At 42.2% G+C, this 20,782-nt stretch overlaps 1 protein-coding gene across 4 annotated transcripts in view; it reads right to left on the bottom strand.

Annotated features, from left to right (window-relative positions):
• Window positions 1-20,782, bottom strand: part of npas3 (neuronal PAS domain protein 3) — a 470,885-nt gene that overhangs the window by 193,776 nt on the left and 256,327 nt on the right. For all 4 annotated transcript variants that reach the window (XM_033642411.2, XM_078175360.1, XM_078175359.1 and 1 more), the window contains one exon: window positions 7,222-7,304. In XM_033642411.2, coding sequence (XP_033498302.1) covers window positions 7,222-7,304 — 83 coding nt within the window. The remainder of the gene's footprint in view (window positions 1-7,221; window positions 7,305-20,782) is intronic.

The following is a 20,782-nucleotide window of genomic DNA, read 5'->3' on the forward strand; positions in this document are numbered from 1 at the left end:
TGACACACATGTGTTTGTCCTGAGGACTGCAGCACGGCGACAAAACTGTGAGTACGCTCTTTAAATAAACACAGCCTGAACGTGACTTCACTTCCTGTTTGATGAGACAGTGTTTTAAACCAAAATAAAACAATATTTTTTGTAATTTTGCTGATGTGATGTTTGATATTATCACTATATGTGTGTGTGTGTGTGTGTGAAACTTAAAATACTTGTCCAGATAGTCACTAGTTTTGTAATGTGAGGAGAGTCGACATAATAAGCTCTGACCTTTTCAATCATTAATCTAATAATTAATCTAATAATCTCCTCTGACATTGATTCATTATTTTGCAGCTGTGTGAGCGCTCCTGTCCTCAGCTTTATAATTAGTTTTTTTTAGAAAACTCAAAAACTGACACAAAGATCAACAAGATCGAGACAATAATGAACGGGTGCACTGGGCGCATATTTTGGACTCAATTTCACTTTGTATGCAACTGTGCGTAAAGTTGCTGCTGATACAAACTGAACTATTCCTGTGAAAGAAAGCTGTCCTTTCATGTCACCATGAGTCACAGCCGGTCACTGATAATGTTTAACTGTACCTGGCAGCATCAGAGGGAAACACAGTGGGACAACAACGTAAGTTACAGAGGTTAAAGTCCAAGTAGAGTGGACGGGATTGTAAAGCCAAACCCTGAACTTTTTTCCTAAACCTAACCACATGCTTTTGTTGTTGAAGAAAAAAAACACCAATTTGCAGTATTGTACTGACATAGTGCTTTTATTTTGAAAGAGACTGTATGCAAACTGTACATTTCCTCTGAAAACAGAAGTGTATTTTGAAAACAGACAATGCATGTAACAGGCTGAAGTTGACACAGCGTCTCAGAACGTCAACAACCAACACACCCAGGGTACCTTGGACATCATATGTGGACGTGGAAAGTTCATGACCAAACATGTCACCATTTCAGTATGTTTTAAACTTCTAAAAGTTAATTGCAACATCTTGATCTTTAATAAAAAAGTCTTGTTCAGTGTTAGGTTGTACTGAGAGGCCCTCTAAGGAGTAACATGTTCAGTTTTTCCGGTAAGAACATTTGTTTTGGTTTAAACCTGGTTATCCCTGGTGAAAACTAGCATTAGCATTATCACAGTTAGCTGTAGCTATAAATGCTGTGCTAACCAAGCTAGCAGCTAGTGTTAAGGCCAAAACAAACTGGTGCCGAACACAGTGTGGCAAAAAATACGCCCCTATTATTTTAAATGTGCAACCCCACACCAGTGGAAGCTAGATGTGGACGCACCACCGCGCAGCACGGAATTAAATGCATTATTCCCGTCTGCTTGTACAAACTAGCTCCAGCTCCTTTTTTCTGCTCCTATGGCAGCTTGACTCCTCTCATCACCACTGATGCATAAAGAGAAGTCAGTACCTGTAGCTGTCTCATGTATGAAGACTAGATGATGAGAGACATTGAGGTCGAGCAATATCCTGCACTAAACAACCCACTGTCCCGTCATTATAAAGACAATGGCTGAGAAGATATTGACTGGAGAGCCACAGCTCTGGAGATCGGCTCTTTAGGTGAGAATAAAGTTTAATTAAAAGCTCTCCACACATTATTTTAAGCTAACGCAGAAGTGGAGGAAGTACAGATCTTTCAGTTAAAGTAGTTATGACTTTGCATGGTCTTCTGCAGATGAGCTGCAGAAGTCCAGTGTGTGCTAGGGGCGTGTGATGCACCGTCAGTGTGTTTTTTAGCTCTAGGGTTAGCTCTATCCTCTCATCCAAATATGGCAACTTCATCCAAGATGGCAGGCACCTCATGGGGGCTTTGGCCATTACTTTATACAGTGGTTAAAAGCAAAAACAGTATTGAGAGCTGAACACACAGAGACTGAGTCTCACAACACAGGCTTGTTTTGGGAAGTGGGATCATCAGGGTTGTTTGCAGTCAGTGAGACGTCGCCGCAAACCGTTTGGAGGTGGTCTGGTGCTCTAGTGGACGGACTCCAGAGATGGTCTACTTCTGACATAGCTCTCAACAACTTGCCGTGTTTTAACTGGTAATGGAAACGCAAATTGTTGGGCAGGGTTTGACTTGCTGCGGCTGGAAACTGCCGATGGAAAACCACCTGGAGTTTCATTAATCGCATGAACAAAAAAACAAAAACAGGTCTCATCAGCCAGATGTGGACGTGTTCTGCTCTGTTTCAGTGTATTGGCAGGTTTTCTTTAAAAGGCAGTGTCTTAATTTAGGGCACATTTTAACAGAAAGCCTGTCACTCACACACAAACAGACACACACACACACACACACACACACACACCTCTTCCCTCTTCCAGGTGAAGGGAGGCCCACATTGTTCGTGTCACTTCCAATCTCACAGCTGCCTCAATCTGCCTCGGGATCTGCCTCATATGGTTGTCATAGCGACTCTCCAGGGATTATAACAAGGTATTATGGGATGTCTAGTGTCTCGAGCTGCAGGATCAGAACACGGTGTTAACACTCACTCACTCAAACACACACACACACACAAACACACAGAGTCTCAACACGGCAGCGATGCTCAGCGCAGCGTGAGCGGATGCGCGGCGGCTCGGCTGCTCTTTGCTTGTTCCAGCCTCGTGTTAACACTCACACATGACAACATGATGTGCAGAGCGGCGGAAGAGGAGAGACGGTTGTCACGGCGACACGCTCGCTCTCTGCTGTGGCTGTCTGCAGGATTAAAGCGGGACAGATAAAGAACAAACGCAACAACAAGGACTTGTGACAGATGTGGTTGCACGCAGGACTAATGCACAACATCCTCCTCGGTCTGCTTCGCTGTCTTCTACTGATACAGAATGAGCTGGAGCGTTTCAGGAATAGCGCCCTCTAGCTGTCAGGCTGACAGAGTGTTCACACTGGGAGCAGCTCGGAGTAGATTTCAAACCAGTTTCTTCCTGATTCATCTCTCCTGCGTTCTCACTCCGACCTCGTCACATGTCCACGTTTGGTCATGGAGTTCCCACGTCCACATACGACGTCCAAGGTACCCTGGGTGTGTTGGTTGTTGACGTTCTGGACGCCGTGTCAAGTTCAGCCTGTTACATGCATTGTCTGTTTTCAAAATACACTTCTGTTTTCACAGGAAATGTACAGTTTGCATACAGTCTCTTTCAAAATAAAAGCACTACGACGGCACAACACTGGGAATTGACTTTTTTTTCCCTTCAACAACAAACACATGTGATTAGGTTTAGGAAAATAAAACAGGGTTTGACTTTCCAATCTTACGAGACGTGAATGCCCCTCTCTTGGATGAAAGTCAGTGTTTGTTGGATCCATCCACCACTCCCCCCCTCCCAACCCAATTTTCATCCTTGTCCCGCTGCGTTTCCCCCTGATGCGGCCGGGCGCCGCTCAACTATAATGACAACCGGCAGGGAATCATGCTGGCGTTAAAAGACATTTTTGACGCCCCAAGTCACTACCCAAGCGCTGGATTTCGATGACTTTGGAGTGAGACCTGGCTCAATGCACATTTGCAATATTAAGTTTTATAATTCCACAAAATTTGTTTCAGTTTCTGTCACCTTACGTTCACCATTTGGGGTACCCCAGCTATAAAGGGGTGTCTCCCTCCTTACCTCTCCCCTTTTGCTGTTGTACTTCATGGGAGAGGTAAGTGGTTTAGCATTGTTTATACGTTAATTTTATGCTAACATATTCCTGTGTCGTTTAATTCGCATAGGGGCTCAAGTTTGTATGATTGTGTTTGACGAAGGATTTTGTTTTTGCCACTTGCTGTCAGGAATAAACAGAGATCGGGGGCCTCTTCATATCAACACAACGCAGACATCACTAGAGTCCACCAGTTACATCTAAACTCGTCCATTCTCAAGGATCAATGCGACTCAGCTCCTCTCGTGTCTCCTCTCCACCGCCGGACAACAGTAACAGGAGCCATTAGTCTGCCTCACTGTTACAGACGGTCAGTGTCAGTGTCTTTCAAACAGTTTGTGGTGAATTCTTCGTATCTGGGAGGAACTTTTCTGTCAGGATCCTCCGTATGATAAAGGGATTAAAAAAGTACAAGAAGATTTGAATAATGTGGATTTTTACACAGCGAAGGCTCACTGGTGTCAACCAGATTATAACAATAATCAGGTGTGACTGAAACAGATGCGCACATACACACACACACACACACACAAACAAGATTTCTAGGTTTAATAACGGAGAAGCAGTGAAACACTTTTGGAGGTTCACAAAATCATCTCAGGAATGTATGCACACTTACAAATAGTGCATATTGTATAACACACACACACACACACACACACACACACACACACACACACACACACACACACAGATTACCAGCCTCTATCAGCTGTGGTATCGCGTCAGCCTGGTTGTGATGTTAAAAGCTCAGCCTTTGGGCTGTATGTTAAACAGATAAGGAGTGGAGCATGTTAGGGATTAAAACTACAAGACACACACACATTTTACATGCACACGCGCACACACACACACACACACACACACACAAACCCGAGGGAGCGAACAGCGATAACCCAGTCATTATCATACTTTCATAATTCCATTTAATAATTCAGCTTAGCGGCGGCGGCAGCAGCTGGATGTTGAGGAATAATTGAAGTCGGCTGTGGTGAAAAATCTGAGGGTGAATTATGAGGAATCACTGCGCTAATAATGTAAAGGTACATTATGAGGAATAATTTAGCTTCAGAGAAGCTCAGAGGCAAATCAGAAGAAATAACTCAGATAACAAAATGGTGTAAAATCCTCAGTCTGACACAGAATGTGACGGAGTTTCAACCCCAGACGATGATAGTCCTGGGATTCAGGAATAACAGAAATTAGAGAATGATGGAGAATTAATAAAAGTTCATCAGGCCTCACTAACGAGACGGATGCTCATCACACACTGAATAACAGACATGTGAGAGGAATGTAAACATTAACTTTGCTGTGAACAGATCCTAGAGCTCTTTTCATGACATTTAACCCTCTGAAAATGGCCCTCCTGCAGGCGGCCATGGGGGCTGTTGTTTCATGATCCTGTTTAAGATAAAAAGTACAACAGCTACAGCGTTCATTCTTTTTGCACCTGACAACTGAGACTTCCATCATTCGTGCCATCATGGTGTCCATCTGCGATGATGTCATTACATTATGCTACAAATTGTTCAAAATATGATGAAAATGCGAGGAGACACCACAGTATTGTCCCGTCATGGTCACGGGAGATCGATGTTCACATGATCCTGCTTAAAATCAATCTAAAAAATAATATATATATTTATAATAGCAACAGTGTTTTTTGTTTTTTGTGCAGCAGAACGACTTCTGTCTTTCATGCCATCACATTGTCTGCTTGCGATGACATCATTACATCATGCTACAAGCAATCCAAAGATGGTGAAAATGTGCGGTGGTGCCAGAGGAGCAGAGAAGCAGGTCCACAGAAATGTCTTTTTAGCTTTTAGGTTGTACAGGTTTTAGGGATATAAAAAAGTGGGAAAATATTTATACTGCAGATGAAACTGTACGACATCTATTGCTCGTCTGTCCGTCCTGGAAGAGGGATCCCTCCTCAGTTGCTCTTCCTGAGGTTTCTACCGTTTTTTTTCCCTGTTAAAGGGTTTTTTTGGGGAGTTTTTCCTGATCCGCTGTGAGGGTCATAAGGACAGAGGGATGTCGTATGCTGTAAAGCCCTGTGAGGCAAATTGTGATTTGTGATATTGGGCTTTATAAATAAAATTGATTGATTGATTGATTGATTGATGAAACTATCAAAATGGCTTTGCACTCCGCTCATAAAAATAGGAGTACACTTAAGAAACTAAAATGTACAGATGTGTGTATGTGGTTCAAATAACTTGTGGAGTGTGAAGAAGTATTTTAATTATGTTTCTACATTTTGAAATCTTCTGGATCGATATGTTTTGCGTGCTTATTTTTTCAAATCTGTTTTAAAAAAAAGAAGTAATTTTTTAATTCATGGTGTAATTTCAACCCCAATTATTATGGTCTATTGACCTTCGTTACCTTTTAGCTTAGGTTGTATAGATTTTGGGCATTTGAAGAATTTGAAAATACTCCGAGAAATGACATCACAATGAGCAAAAGTATCAACATATGCATTGACAGACTGTTTTTATAGCAGAGCTCAACGGGTTTAAGAGCTTTTTTCTTTAACTGTCATAAAAAACAATGAAGCAATGGGGCTGCCATTCTGCTCGTAACATCAGTTAAGTTAATATGTAATGTTAACGTGAGCATGCGGACGCGTACAGTTAGAATGTTTCACACAGTGGTCCTGAAGATAAATCTGAGGAGTAACAAGATGATTAACGGGACAGAAGAGAATCAAAAGATCTTTAACTTTTCTGACTTCAAGTGAAATATTGGATCATTTTACCCTTTGACGATGTCAGAAGTATTAAATAAAACAATTTAAGGAGGGAACATTACTTTGTTTGACCTGTTTACCATTCAGACATAAAGGCTGTGAACAAGAGTCACGACTAAACATTTCGAACAGTGTGTAAAATTTACGGGGATTAAAACTGGTGAAAACACTGAATGAAGCAGTTTTACGTTAAAAAATCTATATTTTCCTGATGCTACAGTGGCCAGCACAAAAACATGAATGTCCCTATCTAGAGCCAGTGTTTGGTTTGTCTGCTCTGGGCTACTGTAGAAACATGGCGATGCAAAATGGTGATCTCTATAGACGAGGACCTGCTGCCTATGTAGATATAAACAGCTCATTTTAAGATACGGAAACACAATGATTCTTATTTTCGGGTGATTATACACGAAAGAAAACAGACTTATAATATCATATTCCATTTCCCTAAATCCTTCACACTGGAGCTTTAATGGGACACAAGACAGAAGGACTGGGAAGGGAAATGCTGGTGTTTTAGCATGTAGTCAGGAAACATACAACTATGCTGATGTGTGGAAGACCCGGGGATGGCGCTTCTTGAAAAGTGCGGGGATCACCAGTGTTACTGTGTGTGTGTGTGTGTGTGTGTGTGTGTGTCAAGTTTGACATTTTGCAGTTGTCTAAAAGAGTACATTTACACAGGTGTGTGTGAACCTCCACACACACACACACACACACACTGCATCCATATGCATTTTCAACCTCATTCCCAAAGGTGAGCTCAGATAAAGTCGACCTTGAACATTGAACAGCTCCTACCTGTAAAATGTGGCTGCCCAGGTGAGGTTCGAAGATCTCCGAGGCGATGGCGCTAGGACTCCTCCTTCGCTGGGTGCCGATAGCTAAACACACGCACACACAAATGCACATACGTACACACACACACAAGGAGAGAGAAAGCACAGGACAGGACAGAAGAAGACCGGTGAGACTCAGACACATTGATACGAGCAAAGCTACACACACACACAAATATGCATTCACACACACACACACACACACACACACACACTCACAGTAACGTTTATACAGCCTAGCATGACAAACACACATGGCACAGGACAAAAGGAACCAGTGAGGTCAGCTCTGCAGAACAGTCTTTAAACAGTGTGACGAGTTAGCATTGTTAGCTCTCCTCACTGAAACCAGTGGGAACCATTAGCTTTATGCTAATATGGTTTCACCATAGCATATCCTAAGGTTTAAGCAAAGAGCTAATAATGCAAACAGGTTTAATTTAGTGAATTCAACCAGTGTATTTACATGCAATTGCAGGTTAATTCCAGTTGAACTTGATATGTGGAGGTTCTGTAGACAGACAGTGGGTTCACCACTAGAGGTGAGTCCTTCAAATTACAGTGAGCTCTTAGCTGATCAGTTCATGGATAATTTCACAGAAAACCTGAATTGATGTCTTCAACAACATGATGCTATTGTCATGAGAATTGCTTAAGAAGTGAGAAGCCTACAGTTTACACATTGTTATATAACCATTTCAACATCTTACAGTATTCAGTGTCTCAGGGAAAAGTCATTTCTTGTGAGTCAGTATTTCCACAAAGAGAACAAGGAGAAGTACTAAGGTAGCATATACTGTTTTTTAAGCCCACTTTAGATGAAACCTCACACAAGGTCCAATGACTGGGTGCCAGCCTACCGCTCCAAGTACATAGTACTCGCTGTGGCATGCAGGGGACCCTATGAAACAGCGCAGCTGAGTATACCTTCTGAATGTACGTATGTGACTTATCTACATGTGTATGCCCAACATGTTCTCATCCAAAGGTCGTCACATGTCGCCGCTTTGTCAGTGGACTTTCACATCTACATATTACATGCTAGGTATCCTCCTGTATCTGCTGTTGATGTTCCAGGATGCCACAACCCAACGCCAGGACATCAACAAAAGCACATGATAAGGTTAAGGTTACAAAAGCACGTGGTTTGGTTTAGAAAACATTATGCTTTGGCTCAACATTCATACAGGAAGCAAGTGGGTTTGGAAAACGATATACGCACTCTGGTATACATTAAAAGTTCCCAACAGCCCTCTAAAAGAGAAAAGATTCACATGAACTTTTTCTGCTGTGGTTCCAGTCTGGTTAAATTCCAGCCTTTCACACTACTTGATCAGTGTTGGGGAGAGTTTGTGGTCATGGTGAAAAGAAACCAAACACCAAACCAAAAATCAAACTCTGAAACAAAGTTGTTCCCATCTGTACGATCACATTGAGACTACACAGAAAAGACAGATGTAGAGTTCTTGAGAAGAGATTGGGAGGCAGTGGGATGTAGTTAGCAGGAGGCTCTGACCACATTATCAGCTCTAAAACTGTGATGCTTTGATCACCTGTCCAGTGTTTACATAGTCCACAAATATTTCTAAAACAAATGATGGCTGAGTGGCTGAAAATTAGTCTCTGTTCCTCTGTGGTCAAGTCTGAGAGGCGAGTCTAAAGGCAAGGATACCAAAAACCGGCATATCTCTCTCTGTCTTATTATATTCTCTCTTCCTTTTTGTTTCTCGATATCCTTTTTATTATTCTCATCTTTCTATCCATCACTGCTCATCTCTGGAGAGAGGGAGAGAGAAAGAGACAGTGAGAGGCAGACGAGAGAGGAAAAAGAGAAAGAGAGAAATGTTTTATAGCTTTCTAAAATTTCTCCCTGAGGGCAAAACTCTCTCTACAGAGAAAAACAGAAAGTACAACAGCCAGAGAGACAGAGAGAGGGAGAGAGGAGGCGATGTGAAAAATCTGCCCTCAGGTTAAACTGTCTCTCTCTTTCCCAAAAGAAGACAGAGCCAGAGCGTGAGAGACAGACAGGAAGAGATTTTGAATTTTTAAAAACGTCCCTTTATCACCAGTTTTCTATCACATACTGTACATCTACATCATTCAGCCATAAAAATAGGTCACAAACTCAAAAAGAGAAAGACACAGACAGAAAGTACAACAAACATGTTGCCATGAACACAACACTGAATCTGCTGAGTGCTCCACCCGTCTCTAAAACTCTGACGCAGGCTGAAAGCAATCCTACCGATACTGACTTCAGGACAACTGGCTGTTGATATGGTTCCTTCCTGTCTTCTATACAGACAACAATCCAGACAACATGACTATTTTTTATAAAACCATCTTGCACAACCAGCCCAACATCCCATTTACAAAATGTATGTCCAGTGCCAGTGTTCAGTGCCTGTGCAGGAAGTGGTGTGTGAGGGTGTAGAGGCTGGGGTGGTGGATGGGCGCGTAGCATGACTGACTTTCATGCAGGACACCAGAATTTGAGTTTTCTCACAAACCCTTTGTCTACCAGCATGGGACTGGTTCCATTCTGCTTCCCACACCCAATTTTAAACCATTCAGAACAACATGTTCAGAGCCTGAAAAGTTGGTTCCCAGCTGGAATCAAAAAGTTGCAAGCTTTCTTTGACCTGAAGTGCGAACCATGACAACATCAGTAGGCTTGTAATATTCTAAAGGTTGGAAAGAGAGGATGGAGAAGTCAACGACAGAGAGACAGAAAGACGTGAGAAATCATCAGTGAAAAGAGTGTAAAGTGGACTCATTAATTTATGGATGAACTAGAATTACCGTCTCGCAGTTATAAGGCTTCGCAAATCAGTCAAGTTGCACTCACAGTTAACATCCATGTCTCTGAAAACAGACTTCCACTTAAACTTTAAAAATATAAAGAAATCATTGTTAATACCAAACCGGACGTTTGTGCCATATTTGAAAAAAGTCCCTCAAGGTGTTCTTGAGATATCCCATTACAAGAATGAGACAGACAAGGTCACAGTGACCTTGTCCTTTGACCTATATCCACCAAAATCTAACCCTTCCATCGTAAAGTCAAAGTGGACATTTGTACTGAATTAAAAAAAAATCCCTCAAGGCATTCTTGAGATATTACGTTCACAGGATGAACAACCGAAAAACATAATGCCTCTGGTCACTGCTTTCGACGGCGTGAACGTTTGAGGTTTGTTATTTGAAAAAAATTGGTAGTAGGTATTGGAGAGTTATCCAATATTGATTTTATTGCCTGGCAACAGATTAGCACCAGACAAGATTGCTGATACCTGCCGATTTTGCAGGTGATTGCATTACGTAGCATTGTGTTATGAAGACGTCTATACTGACGCCGTCCAGCGTTGTTATACACCGACACTGCCCAGCAACTTATCAAACAGCTGCAATAGGACGCCTTTTTTTCATCAGTGTCTGACGCCAAAATCACTGATCAAGTGGCGGTATATGACGACTTTGGAATGAGAACGGGTTGCCCTGGTAGCAAAAGTCGCGGACGTGGAACCACCAAATTAACTGTGGAAAACAAAATGCAGCGTGTCCTGTGTTGCTGGAAGGTGCTAGGCTCTGAGGAAAACTGCGAGCATCTTTGCAACTTTGCAAAAGAAAACCAGTGACATGAACAAATAAAAGTCGGCCAGTATGAGACAGAAAGACAGTGTATGAGCCAGACAGTGAGACGGTTTGAGACAGAGAGACAGTTCGGACAGTGAGACGGTTTCAGACAGTGAGACCATTTCGGACAGTAAGACAGTTTGAAATAGACAGTTTGAGACAGACTGTTTGAGACAGTGAGACAGTTTTGGACAGAGACAGTTTGAGACAGAGGGGCATTAAAGCTCACTAAAAGAGAGATTTTTCTGCCCTGAGGTAATTTTCTCCTCTCTACACAACCTCCGTCCTCGTCTCCCTGCAGACCTCATTACACTGAATTTAAACACACACTCTCGCTCTCTCACTCTCTCTCTCTCTCTCTCTCTCACACACACACACACACACACACACCCCTCCTGTCGTTTCTTTTTTTTGGTGGAGGGGGGTAATGTAGCTGAATTAGGCTCAATTAATGATGTAATGAAAAGCTCTTGTGAAGGAGAGCCCTCTAAAAAGGGGCGAGGAGAGAGAAGACAAAGGACAGAGGGGGTGATGGAGCTCAGGGAGGACGGATCGAGGAGCCGAAGCTCATGGGAATATTTGTGCAAAAATAAATGTTGTGTTTTAAATTTGATAATCTACAGTGAGCCGTGTGGACTCAAACACTTTTTACAGTGAAGAAAGGAAAACAGAATCAAAACCTTAATCTGATCACAGTCATTAAATCTTAAATCCATCTAACAAAACAACTGTGAGGACAGTTATTAACTGAAATATCAGAGACACATTTATAGTAAAGAAACTAGAGTTACCGCCCAGTGGTTGTTTAAATCCATGTCAGTGAAAACATGGATGCTTCACACACAGAAGATCTACACAATCAGCACAGTTTCAAGATCAGAGTCACAAATTCAGTATCTGACCAAATGTCTCCCCTTCTCTTCCTGAGATATGACGTTAAAACATGATGATGTCACAGTCAAGCTGACCTTTGACCTTTTGACCTCCATTATTTTATCCTCTTAGACATTTGTGTCAAGTTTTGTCATAATTAGTGTATGAATTCTTGAGTTATGGCCAAAAACATGTTTTGTGAGGTCACAGTGACCTTGACCTTTGACTCACGGCCACAAAAAACTAATCATATACCTCAGTTTAAGTGGACGTTTGTGTGAAATTTAAGTAAATTCCCTTGTGGTGTTGTTGAGACATCATGTTTGCAAGACTGCCGCAGATGCAAGGTCACAGCAACATTGACCTTTAACCACCAAAATCTAATCACTTCAAAGAGTAATCTCAACAGTTAATTGCTAAGTCCAAGTCAACGTTTGTGCCAAATTTGAGGAAATTCCCTTGGGGTACTCTTGAGATATCATGTTTACAAGAATAAGACGGACGAGGTCTCACAGACTTGACCACTGACCTATGACCACCAAAATCATCGTTGAGTCAAAGTGAATGTTTGTGCCAAATTTAAAGAAATTCTCGTAAGCTGTTCTTCAGATATCCCGCCTATGAGAATGAAATGGATACAAGGTCATAGTGACCTCGACCTTTTACCCCTGACCACCAAAATTGGATCAGTGTATCCTCAAGTCCAAGTGAATGTTTGTGTCATATTTAAAGACATAAAAAGATATCACATTCACGAGAATGAGACAGACGAGGTCATAGTGACCTTGACCTTTGAGCGCCAAAAACAAATCACTTGATGGTTGAGTCTAAATAGACATTTGTGCCTAACAGAAGAAATTCTCTTAAGGCATTCTTGAGATATCGTGGAGAAGAAGAAAAAGGTATGGAGACTGTGAGGATGACGAAGATGAGGAAAATCTGTGAGGAAGGAGAAAGAGGAGGAGAAACAGAGGGAGCTGGGGAAGGACAAGGTGAAAGAGAGAGGGAGAAGAGGAGGAAAAGAAGGTGGGATGTGATGGAAGAGGAATAACAGGAAGTAACCCTTGTTTTTGCAGGATGGTTAGGTTTCATGATGTGATGAGGAGTTTCTTCTTCACTGAAGAAGTTCGGAGTAGAAGTCAACCTAAAAGTAGCCCACCGACAGCTCTGATTGGTCCCTGTCTGTCACATGACCCTGCAGGTCACAGCGGTCTCTTCAGTGTCTTCCGAGGACGAAGATCAACACATGAAGGCCGGAGAATAACAATGACAACCTCCCTCCCTCCCTCCTCTTCCTCCCTGGTTTGGCCTCGCTGCAAGTAAACAAGTTCTGTGTGTGTGTGTGTGTGTGTGTGTGTGTGTGTATTTTAGCTAGCCCCCTCCAGCGATGCTCTGAGCATTTAGCCATCAGTGTGTGTGTGTACGTCTGTGTGTGCGTCTGTGTGTGCGTGTTCATGTTGTTGTTGTTTGTCTGCAGCGAGACCCCTGAACATGCAGCACACACACTCCTGGGAGACGTGGTTACAAAAACCTGATCCTGCAGGACGAGTGCAACACACGCACGCACACACACACACACACGTATTTCCTGTTTTAATAATAATAATAAATACAGACAGAGGGCAGAGGAAAGAGGAGGAGAGAGATCAAAATATGATTACTTTTTATTTTCACTTGTATTCATTTATTCCTTTTATTTTATTTCTTTAATCATTTTGATTTTGTTTTTGATTTTTTGTTTATTTCTTTATTATTTTGTTTTAATTGAACTGAATGAAGGGGAGACAGGGGAAGTGATGGAAGAAAAGGAGAGGAGAGGTGAGGAGATAAAAGGAGAGGAGGAAATGAGGAAAAACAGGAGGAAAGAGGAAAGGAAAGGAAAGGAAAGGAAAGGAAAGGGGAAACAAGGAAGGAAAGAGGAGAGATTAGAATGAAGAGAGAAGAGGAATCAAGATAAGAATAAAGGAGAAGAAGAGGAGAGGAGGAGGTGAGGATGGGAGAGGAGAGGAAAGGAAAGAGGGCAGTGGAAAAGGAAGTGGAGGAAGGAGGAAATGAGAGAGGAGAGGGGAAACAAGGACAGGAGGCAATAAGAAAAACAGGAAGAAACAGGAAAGGAAAGGATGCTGGAGGCAAGGACAAAGGGAAAAAGGAAGTGGGGAATAATAAAACAGGTGAAGATAAATAATTTCAAAATAAAGGAGAGAATATGGAATTAATATTCTTTAAAATAGAAACAAAAGAGAGGGCGTGCAAGTAAAATATTATTATTATTATTATTATTATAACAAAATAAAATATTTTCAAGTCAAGAAAAAATCAAATTGCAGGAATGAATCTGAGAAAAAAAAAGTGTGAGGTAGAAGCACAAAGTCATAAAGAAATAAAAGTCTATGACCCAAACTTCTTGAAAATATTTTAAAAAATGTGACTGTCTGTGAGAGAGAGAGAATGCGTAGGTGTTTGTTTGTTTGTTTGTTTGTGTGTCTGTCCATCTTATTGGAAAGTCAATTTAACTTTGGTCTCTCAAAGTCAAACATTACTGCTGTTGTTAATTTATTTTCTTGTTTAATATGAAACTGGCAACAAACCAGCGATCGCCTCTGTGTGTGCGTGTGTGTGTGTGTGTGTGTGTGTGTGAAATATCATATAGGTGTGTATTAGAGATGGAAAAGTATTTGTGTGTGTGTGAGAGAGAAGAGGGGGACTGGTACTGTTACACAAATTGCCAATTCAATTAGCAGTAGGTGTAAGAACACTGGAGAGAGAAGAGTGTGTGTGTGTGTGTGTGTGTGAGGGCAGCCATTTTGGCAGAATGTCAGAGCCAATTTATCAAGACCTAACAAAGGACTTCAGGGATGAAGAGAGAGGAGGAAGGAGGGAGGATTGAAGGGAAGGTGGGACATAGGGAGGAAGTGAGGGATCACTGAGGGAAGGAAACATCGACAGGTTGATAGAAGGAAGGAAGGAATTATTGAAGGAAAGAAAAAGACTGCAGCAAAGAGATTTAAAGGCGCCCTGAGGAGGTTTTGACCACATGCAGCGCTACAGAGCAACGTTTGTATCACACACACATTCCTGCTGATGTGGACACACACCCAAACACAACAACAGGAGGAATGCAGCAGCTAAAGGCACGAGAGAAGAAGAACTACTCGCTGGCAGACATGATATAAACACTGCTGGTTCCAAAATCAGCTTTGCAAATGTTTAATGAGGAAGGAAACATCCAACATGTCTGTCAGACCTCACTGTGAACGTAAGCAGAACGTTTGCTTGTTAACATTAAAATCCACAGGGTGCCTTTAAAAAGACGTTTTAAAAATCACACTGAAGTTTGTTGTAATGCTGAAGATTAGTAAAACAAACAAACAAAAACAAAAAAGCTAAATTAAGGGTCAGATCACACAGAAAGCCTTTCAGCAGCTGGGGGCAGTTTTCTATAACTGTTTTAACTGAGAATGAAGCTCTTTGCTCGCTGTGATTGTGTTGCTATGCGCCTCGTGTTTCTGCGCTTTAGATGCCTGGCATTTTAGCCGGAACGCTCTGAACTCCTCAAGTTGAAAAACTTCAGCTCAGAGCGGAAAAGTGCTCCACATCATCTCCGCTTTTTTCCCCATTGTCCAATGGGATGATTTGAGAGGCGGGCCTTCTGTGGTGGTCATGACAACAAGTTTACAGTTGGTAAACAATGGAGGAGAAACTGGTGGTAGTGGTTGCTGGATACCCAGAGCTATACGACCCGATGATTGGTTGTCAAACTGCCCCTGAGTCATCCTAAAATCTGCCTGTAAACGTCCATGATGGAGGAGAAGCTCCTGGACCAACTGGTGGTACTCCCCATGATCCAGCCTCTTTTTTAGGGTCTCATGTACCCACACAGATCTCTGTTTATCTGCTGACAGCCTCTCACCCTCAACCAGAGCTACAGACAGTACCCTCTGCATGTCGAGCACGGTCTCACTCCAACTTTGTCGAAATCTGGTGCTTGGGCAGTAAATTGCAGCGTCAGACACTAACAAAAAAAAGCTGCCGTTTAACACCAGCGTCATAGGCGGCCGGTTGCTGTTATAGTTTAACAGCGCTCAGTGGTGTCAGGGGGAAACAGGGTGGGACATGAATGAAAGTTAAGGTGACGAAAGTCTGAGGAGAGCGGGCGGGATTGGTGGTGAATGGGTCCAACAACTACAAACTATCACCCGGGAGAGCGGTGTTCGCATTCCAATAAGATCATAAAGCCAAACCCTGTTGTTTTTTTCCTAAACCCAACCATGCATCTTTGTTGTTGGAGGAAAAACTTCCACGTTGTTGTACTGATGTAGTGCTATTATTTTGAAAGAGACCGTATGTAAACGTTAAATTTCCTGTGAAAACACAAGTGAGAATGTGTTGGCCTGACCATTTTAGGAACTTCTCATTACTGTGAAATAAAATATAAAACAAAAATAAATAAATAGATAAATAAATAAAACAAGGTACATTGATTACATGAGAAGGTTAGAGTGAGGAAGTGCTGGAGTGGTTGCCCGGCAACAATGAAAATGTGCGGCAGGCGTTATTTTATGAGTAGAATTCAATTTAAACAAGAAATACAGTGCGGTGTGCCTCACATTTTGCAACCTGCGACATGCTTTTTGTGTGACTGGGGCCTATCATGGTTCACTCCATATGTCTAGACCAGTGGTTCTCAAATGATGTGCCATGTGCCTTGAGATTTTGGTTTGCCCTTTGGTGTGTCCTGGGCACAGAAAGTTTAGAAACCACTGGTCGAGACAAACATGGTCGTTTTGGTTGGTTGGTAATTTATCTCAGAGTATGGACAGTAAACTGCAGAGCATGCTTCACTTTCTCAGTAGGGTCAGTGATAGAAACCCTCAGTGACAGATTGTGTTGAGTTATAGAAGCAGGTGAAACAGAGGCTAAACAGGAAGTGATGTCAGGACATCAGCTGTCTCTACTGCATGAAGAGACAAAAGACAGGAGGGAATGAATGACAGAAGGAAGGAAGAGAAGAGAGGGCTAGTTTTTACAAAATGGCTGTCAGACACACACACTCTCTCACACACACACACACAGCCCCACAGAGCTGTTTAAAAAATCATCAGCAGTGGAGACATTTGTTTTAATTAGTATCTTTTTAAAGGAGTCATTCAACCATTTTAACTTTTCATGACCAGTTCTGCTTAATAATCCATGTTCTTCCTCCATCATCAAACTTTAACCGTCTGACTCGCCCGCCGTAACAACCTCTCACACACAGCCACTCTCTAAATTGTGGCTCTTCAAGGAAAAAAGGAGTGAATAAATGAATGAATGAATGAACAGTTCATTATCAAAGATCATCCTGATAAATTATTGGGGACTGCCCACTGTTTCAACCGTTCATGATTCTGAAATCCCAGGAGTCCGAAAAATATACCGTTTGCTAATTATAATGGCGTCATCTGACCTTCCTGCTGTGGCGAAGTCATGACCCGCCAACCTCTGCCTCTGATTGACTAGTATTCATTGCCGTTGTTGGTTCGGCTGATTGGCTGCAACCTACGAGGCTGAAAAATGAAGCCAATTCAGAAGTGCCAAAAACTGCAGTTCCTCTAATGTCCACTTGAGGCTGGCTCCAACAGCGAGTCAATCCCCACAGACCCACATGTTAAACTTTGAAGCAGAAATAAACATGTTTACAGCCTGGTACAAAAAATAGTTTTAATCGCTACTGCTAATTTCATCCTTCATGAAAACTGTACGTGGGATGGATTTTGAAATATCTCACCTATTTACATTTTGTTAAGGCATAAAGTTACACATAATAAAAGGGGAGTTGGGGTATTTTTCAACCTGGAACCTGTTTTCTCATGTGTTTGTGCATCTGTGTCTGAACAACGATTTTTTAAATTGGCCCAATATTATGAGACAGATGCAGCTGGCAGCGAGGTAACAGGCTGCTATGAAACCACTATGGACTGGTGCATACCGTCAACTTACATCCATTAAAAGTTCTTGTTTTTGCCTGTTTTGTGTCCAAGTCTTATTAAAGGAGAAGTCTCATTCAGACTTCTTGCAGACTTTTTCCACATTGGCGAATTCAGCTAAACATTCAGCCATGACAGTGGCTCTTTAGTTAAGAAGTTAGATACGCTTCCTGTACCCGAACATGACAAACTATTACCAGCACATCTCTCTCCATATCTCACTAACATTTCCACTGTTTCACAAGTCAGTGACTTCTGGCATCAGACACCATCCAAAAAAGCGGCCTTTCATGTTGGCATTACACATTATTGTTTAGCGGGACCTGGTAGCATTTGGGTGAAATGCAGTGGGGCAAGAACTAAAGTTAAGCTGGTGGAAGTCAAAGTAAGGTGGGCGGGAGTGGTGGTGGATGGGTCCAACAACCACAGAGCTTCACCTGGGAGGCTGGTGTTCACTTCCTGTAAGACTGTAAAGCCAAACACTGGTCTTTTATCCTAAACCCAACCATGTGTGTGTGTTGCTGAAAGAAAAAAAAAACCCATCAATTCACGGTGTTGTATGGACATAGTGCTTTTATTTTGAAAGAGACTGTATGCAAACTGTACATTTCCTGTGAAAACAGAAGTGTATTTTGAAAACAGACAATGCATGTAACAGGCTGAAGTTGACACGGCGTCCCAGAACATCAACAACCAACACACCCAGGGTACCTTGGACGTCATATGTGGACGTGGAAAGTCCACGACCAAACATGGACATGTGACGAGGTCGCAGTGAAAGTATGTCACCACAGCTCCACCCTCTGATCCAAATAAGGTCACCTCTGGCTCCAACAATCCAAGATGGCTGCAGCCAAAATACCAAACTTAAGGCTTTAAAACGGGAGTCCACAAACTAATGTGTGATGTCGTCACTGTAGCTATGTCCATTATTTTACAGTCTATGGTTCAGGCAGGAAGGGTGAGGTTGGTAGGATAAAAATATCAGCCAACAAACTGATGTTTCATCGTTACATGCTTTTTTCCTCCTTATTTTCTCGCTCTCATTAATATCTTTACACATGTCTAACTGCATCACCACTCTGCCTATTTAACACCAAAGGTCTCTGGTAACAACTGTGGTATTAAACAGCAGCGTGCAGCAGACTGAGTGTTAGAGTGCAGCTCTGTCTCCCTCTCTGTTACACATTACAAAGTTTACAGCTCGTCACATAAATGAGAGGCAGTCAGCCTAAAGGAGACTCTTTCCTCCTGAAATGAGATGTTTGGGCCGATTAACTCTGGCAGAGTCGCTCCACTAAACCTGCATCATTTCTCTGTTTAAACTCCTTCACTGATACTTTTACTGTGCGGCGCTGAGATGTTTTACAGTGTAACAGCCCGCAGGCCTCAGAACAAGAGGTGGCAGTTTAAATACACATGTTATGATGGTACACAGGGGTTTATGTTTGCAGTGTTATAGCAGTATATGCATTTTTTTCTGCTGTTGTTGTTGCTATTTAACTTTAAGTTTTCACTGTTTATCTTCTGTAAAGCACTTGAAATCATTGACTTTGAGAAGTAACAGTAAAAGTAACTTTACTATTATTATTCTTCACATTGTGTCAGGATGGGATCGGATTAATTTTGCATTTAAAGTACATTAAAAGCTTTAAATTCTATTGTTAGATCACAGATTATCTTGATTTTGAAACCATGTACTTTAAAAGAAAAACATGTTGTCCTAAACCGGACACCCAGAGGTGTTGAACGTGTTTACAGGCAGGACTGAGCAGAACATTACATTTCTACAACAGGAGGAGACAGAGATAAAAACAAACCCTTCCTCGGAGTCGGACTGCCGCTTTCAGACTCAGTAACATCAGCAAATGAGCGGCGAATTGCTCGGTAATTTTCCGCTCGTGTTGAATAATTCAGCAGTTATCGTTCAATGATCAGACTTAACTGGAAATCAGAGCAGGGGGTGAATGAGTGTGTGTGTCGGAGAGAGGAAACAACACAAAGATGTTAGGGTGATGCAGATGAGGTCATAATGAAGACGAGGTCACAGTCAGCTGAGAGGGTCACTTTGTTCGTAATCTCATCAGGTTATCTTTGTTTTCTACTGGTAAGTGTTTAGAGACTGAAGCTGAAAGATGTTTTATTTCTCTTCTTATAAAGCTAAAATATTCTAAACTCAAGGTTCACTTACTCAGTTTCTCTGGAGGTTTTCAACTGTCATCATAAGCAGAACATCAGTCACATAATAACACGTGTTCATATAGAGACACATACTGTAAAGGTGATAATCGTGACACCTGAGCAAGCTCAATTATCTGGATAAGACCATGGGACGTGGTTGAAAGTTGGTAAGTGAACCTTGAGTTTAGAATATTTTACCACAGATGTAAAGCACAGGTCTTTGTTTTTCATGACTGGTTTGTACGTTCTTTAGCCCCTTTTACACTGCCAGATTTTTGGTGAATGTTGGGCCGTTTTGCCGGCAAGCTGCGAGCGTTTAGACACACAGAGCCGGATTGGCGAGTTGATCCGAGGTGCCCAATTTTCCTTCTCGTAGGGTAGACATATTGGTGGAACCTTTTTGGTTTAAACAGAACAAGGCGCCTTTCCACCACAGGAGGAGCTGTTGATGACTTGTGGGAGGAGCTGCTGATGATGCTGCACGTGCGACCCACTGGTGGTGGATAAACAGGAAACAGCTGATAGCAGGAATTAGCAAGCAGCTAGTAGCAAGAGGGAAACACAAACCTGACAGACACTGTAAAGATGAGCAACTGGGGAGACAAGGAATTGCGCGCCCTCCTTGTCCTCGCAAACGAAGAGGCCATTAACCGTCAGATGACGGGGACGGTGAAGGATGGGCCGACTTACGAGAGAATCGCTGAAGGACTGACCAGCCGCGGCTTCCCTCCCACGTCACTGTTTACGTCACACACTGAGCTACACGTTTTGTTACTTGCTCACGCCCCCCATTGCCCCGAAAAAGGCGCATTCTGTATAAACAAAAGTAGCATTCTGCTGCACTCCCTGATTTTGTTTTTATACTGC

This window comes from Epinephelus lanceolatus, chromosome 15 (genome assembly GCF_041903045.1).
Source record: "Epinephelus lanceolatus isolate andai-2023 chromosome 15, ASM4190304v1, whole genome shotgun sequence".
In the NCBI taxonomy this organism is placed as follows: domain Eukaryota; kingdom Metazoa; phylum Chordata; class Actinopteri; order Perciformes; family Serranidae; genus Epinephelus; species Epinephelus lanceolatus.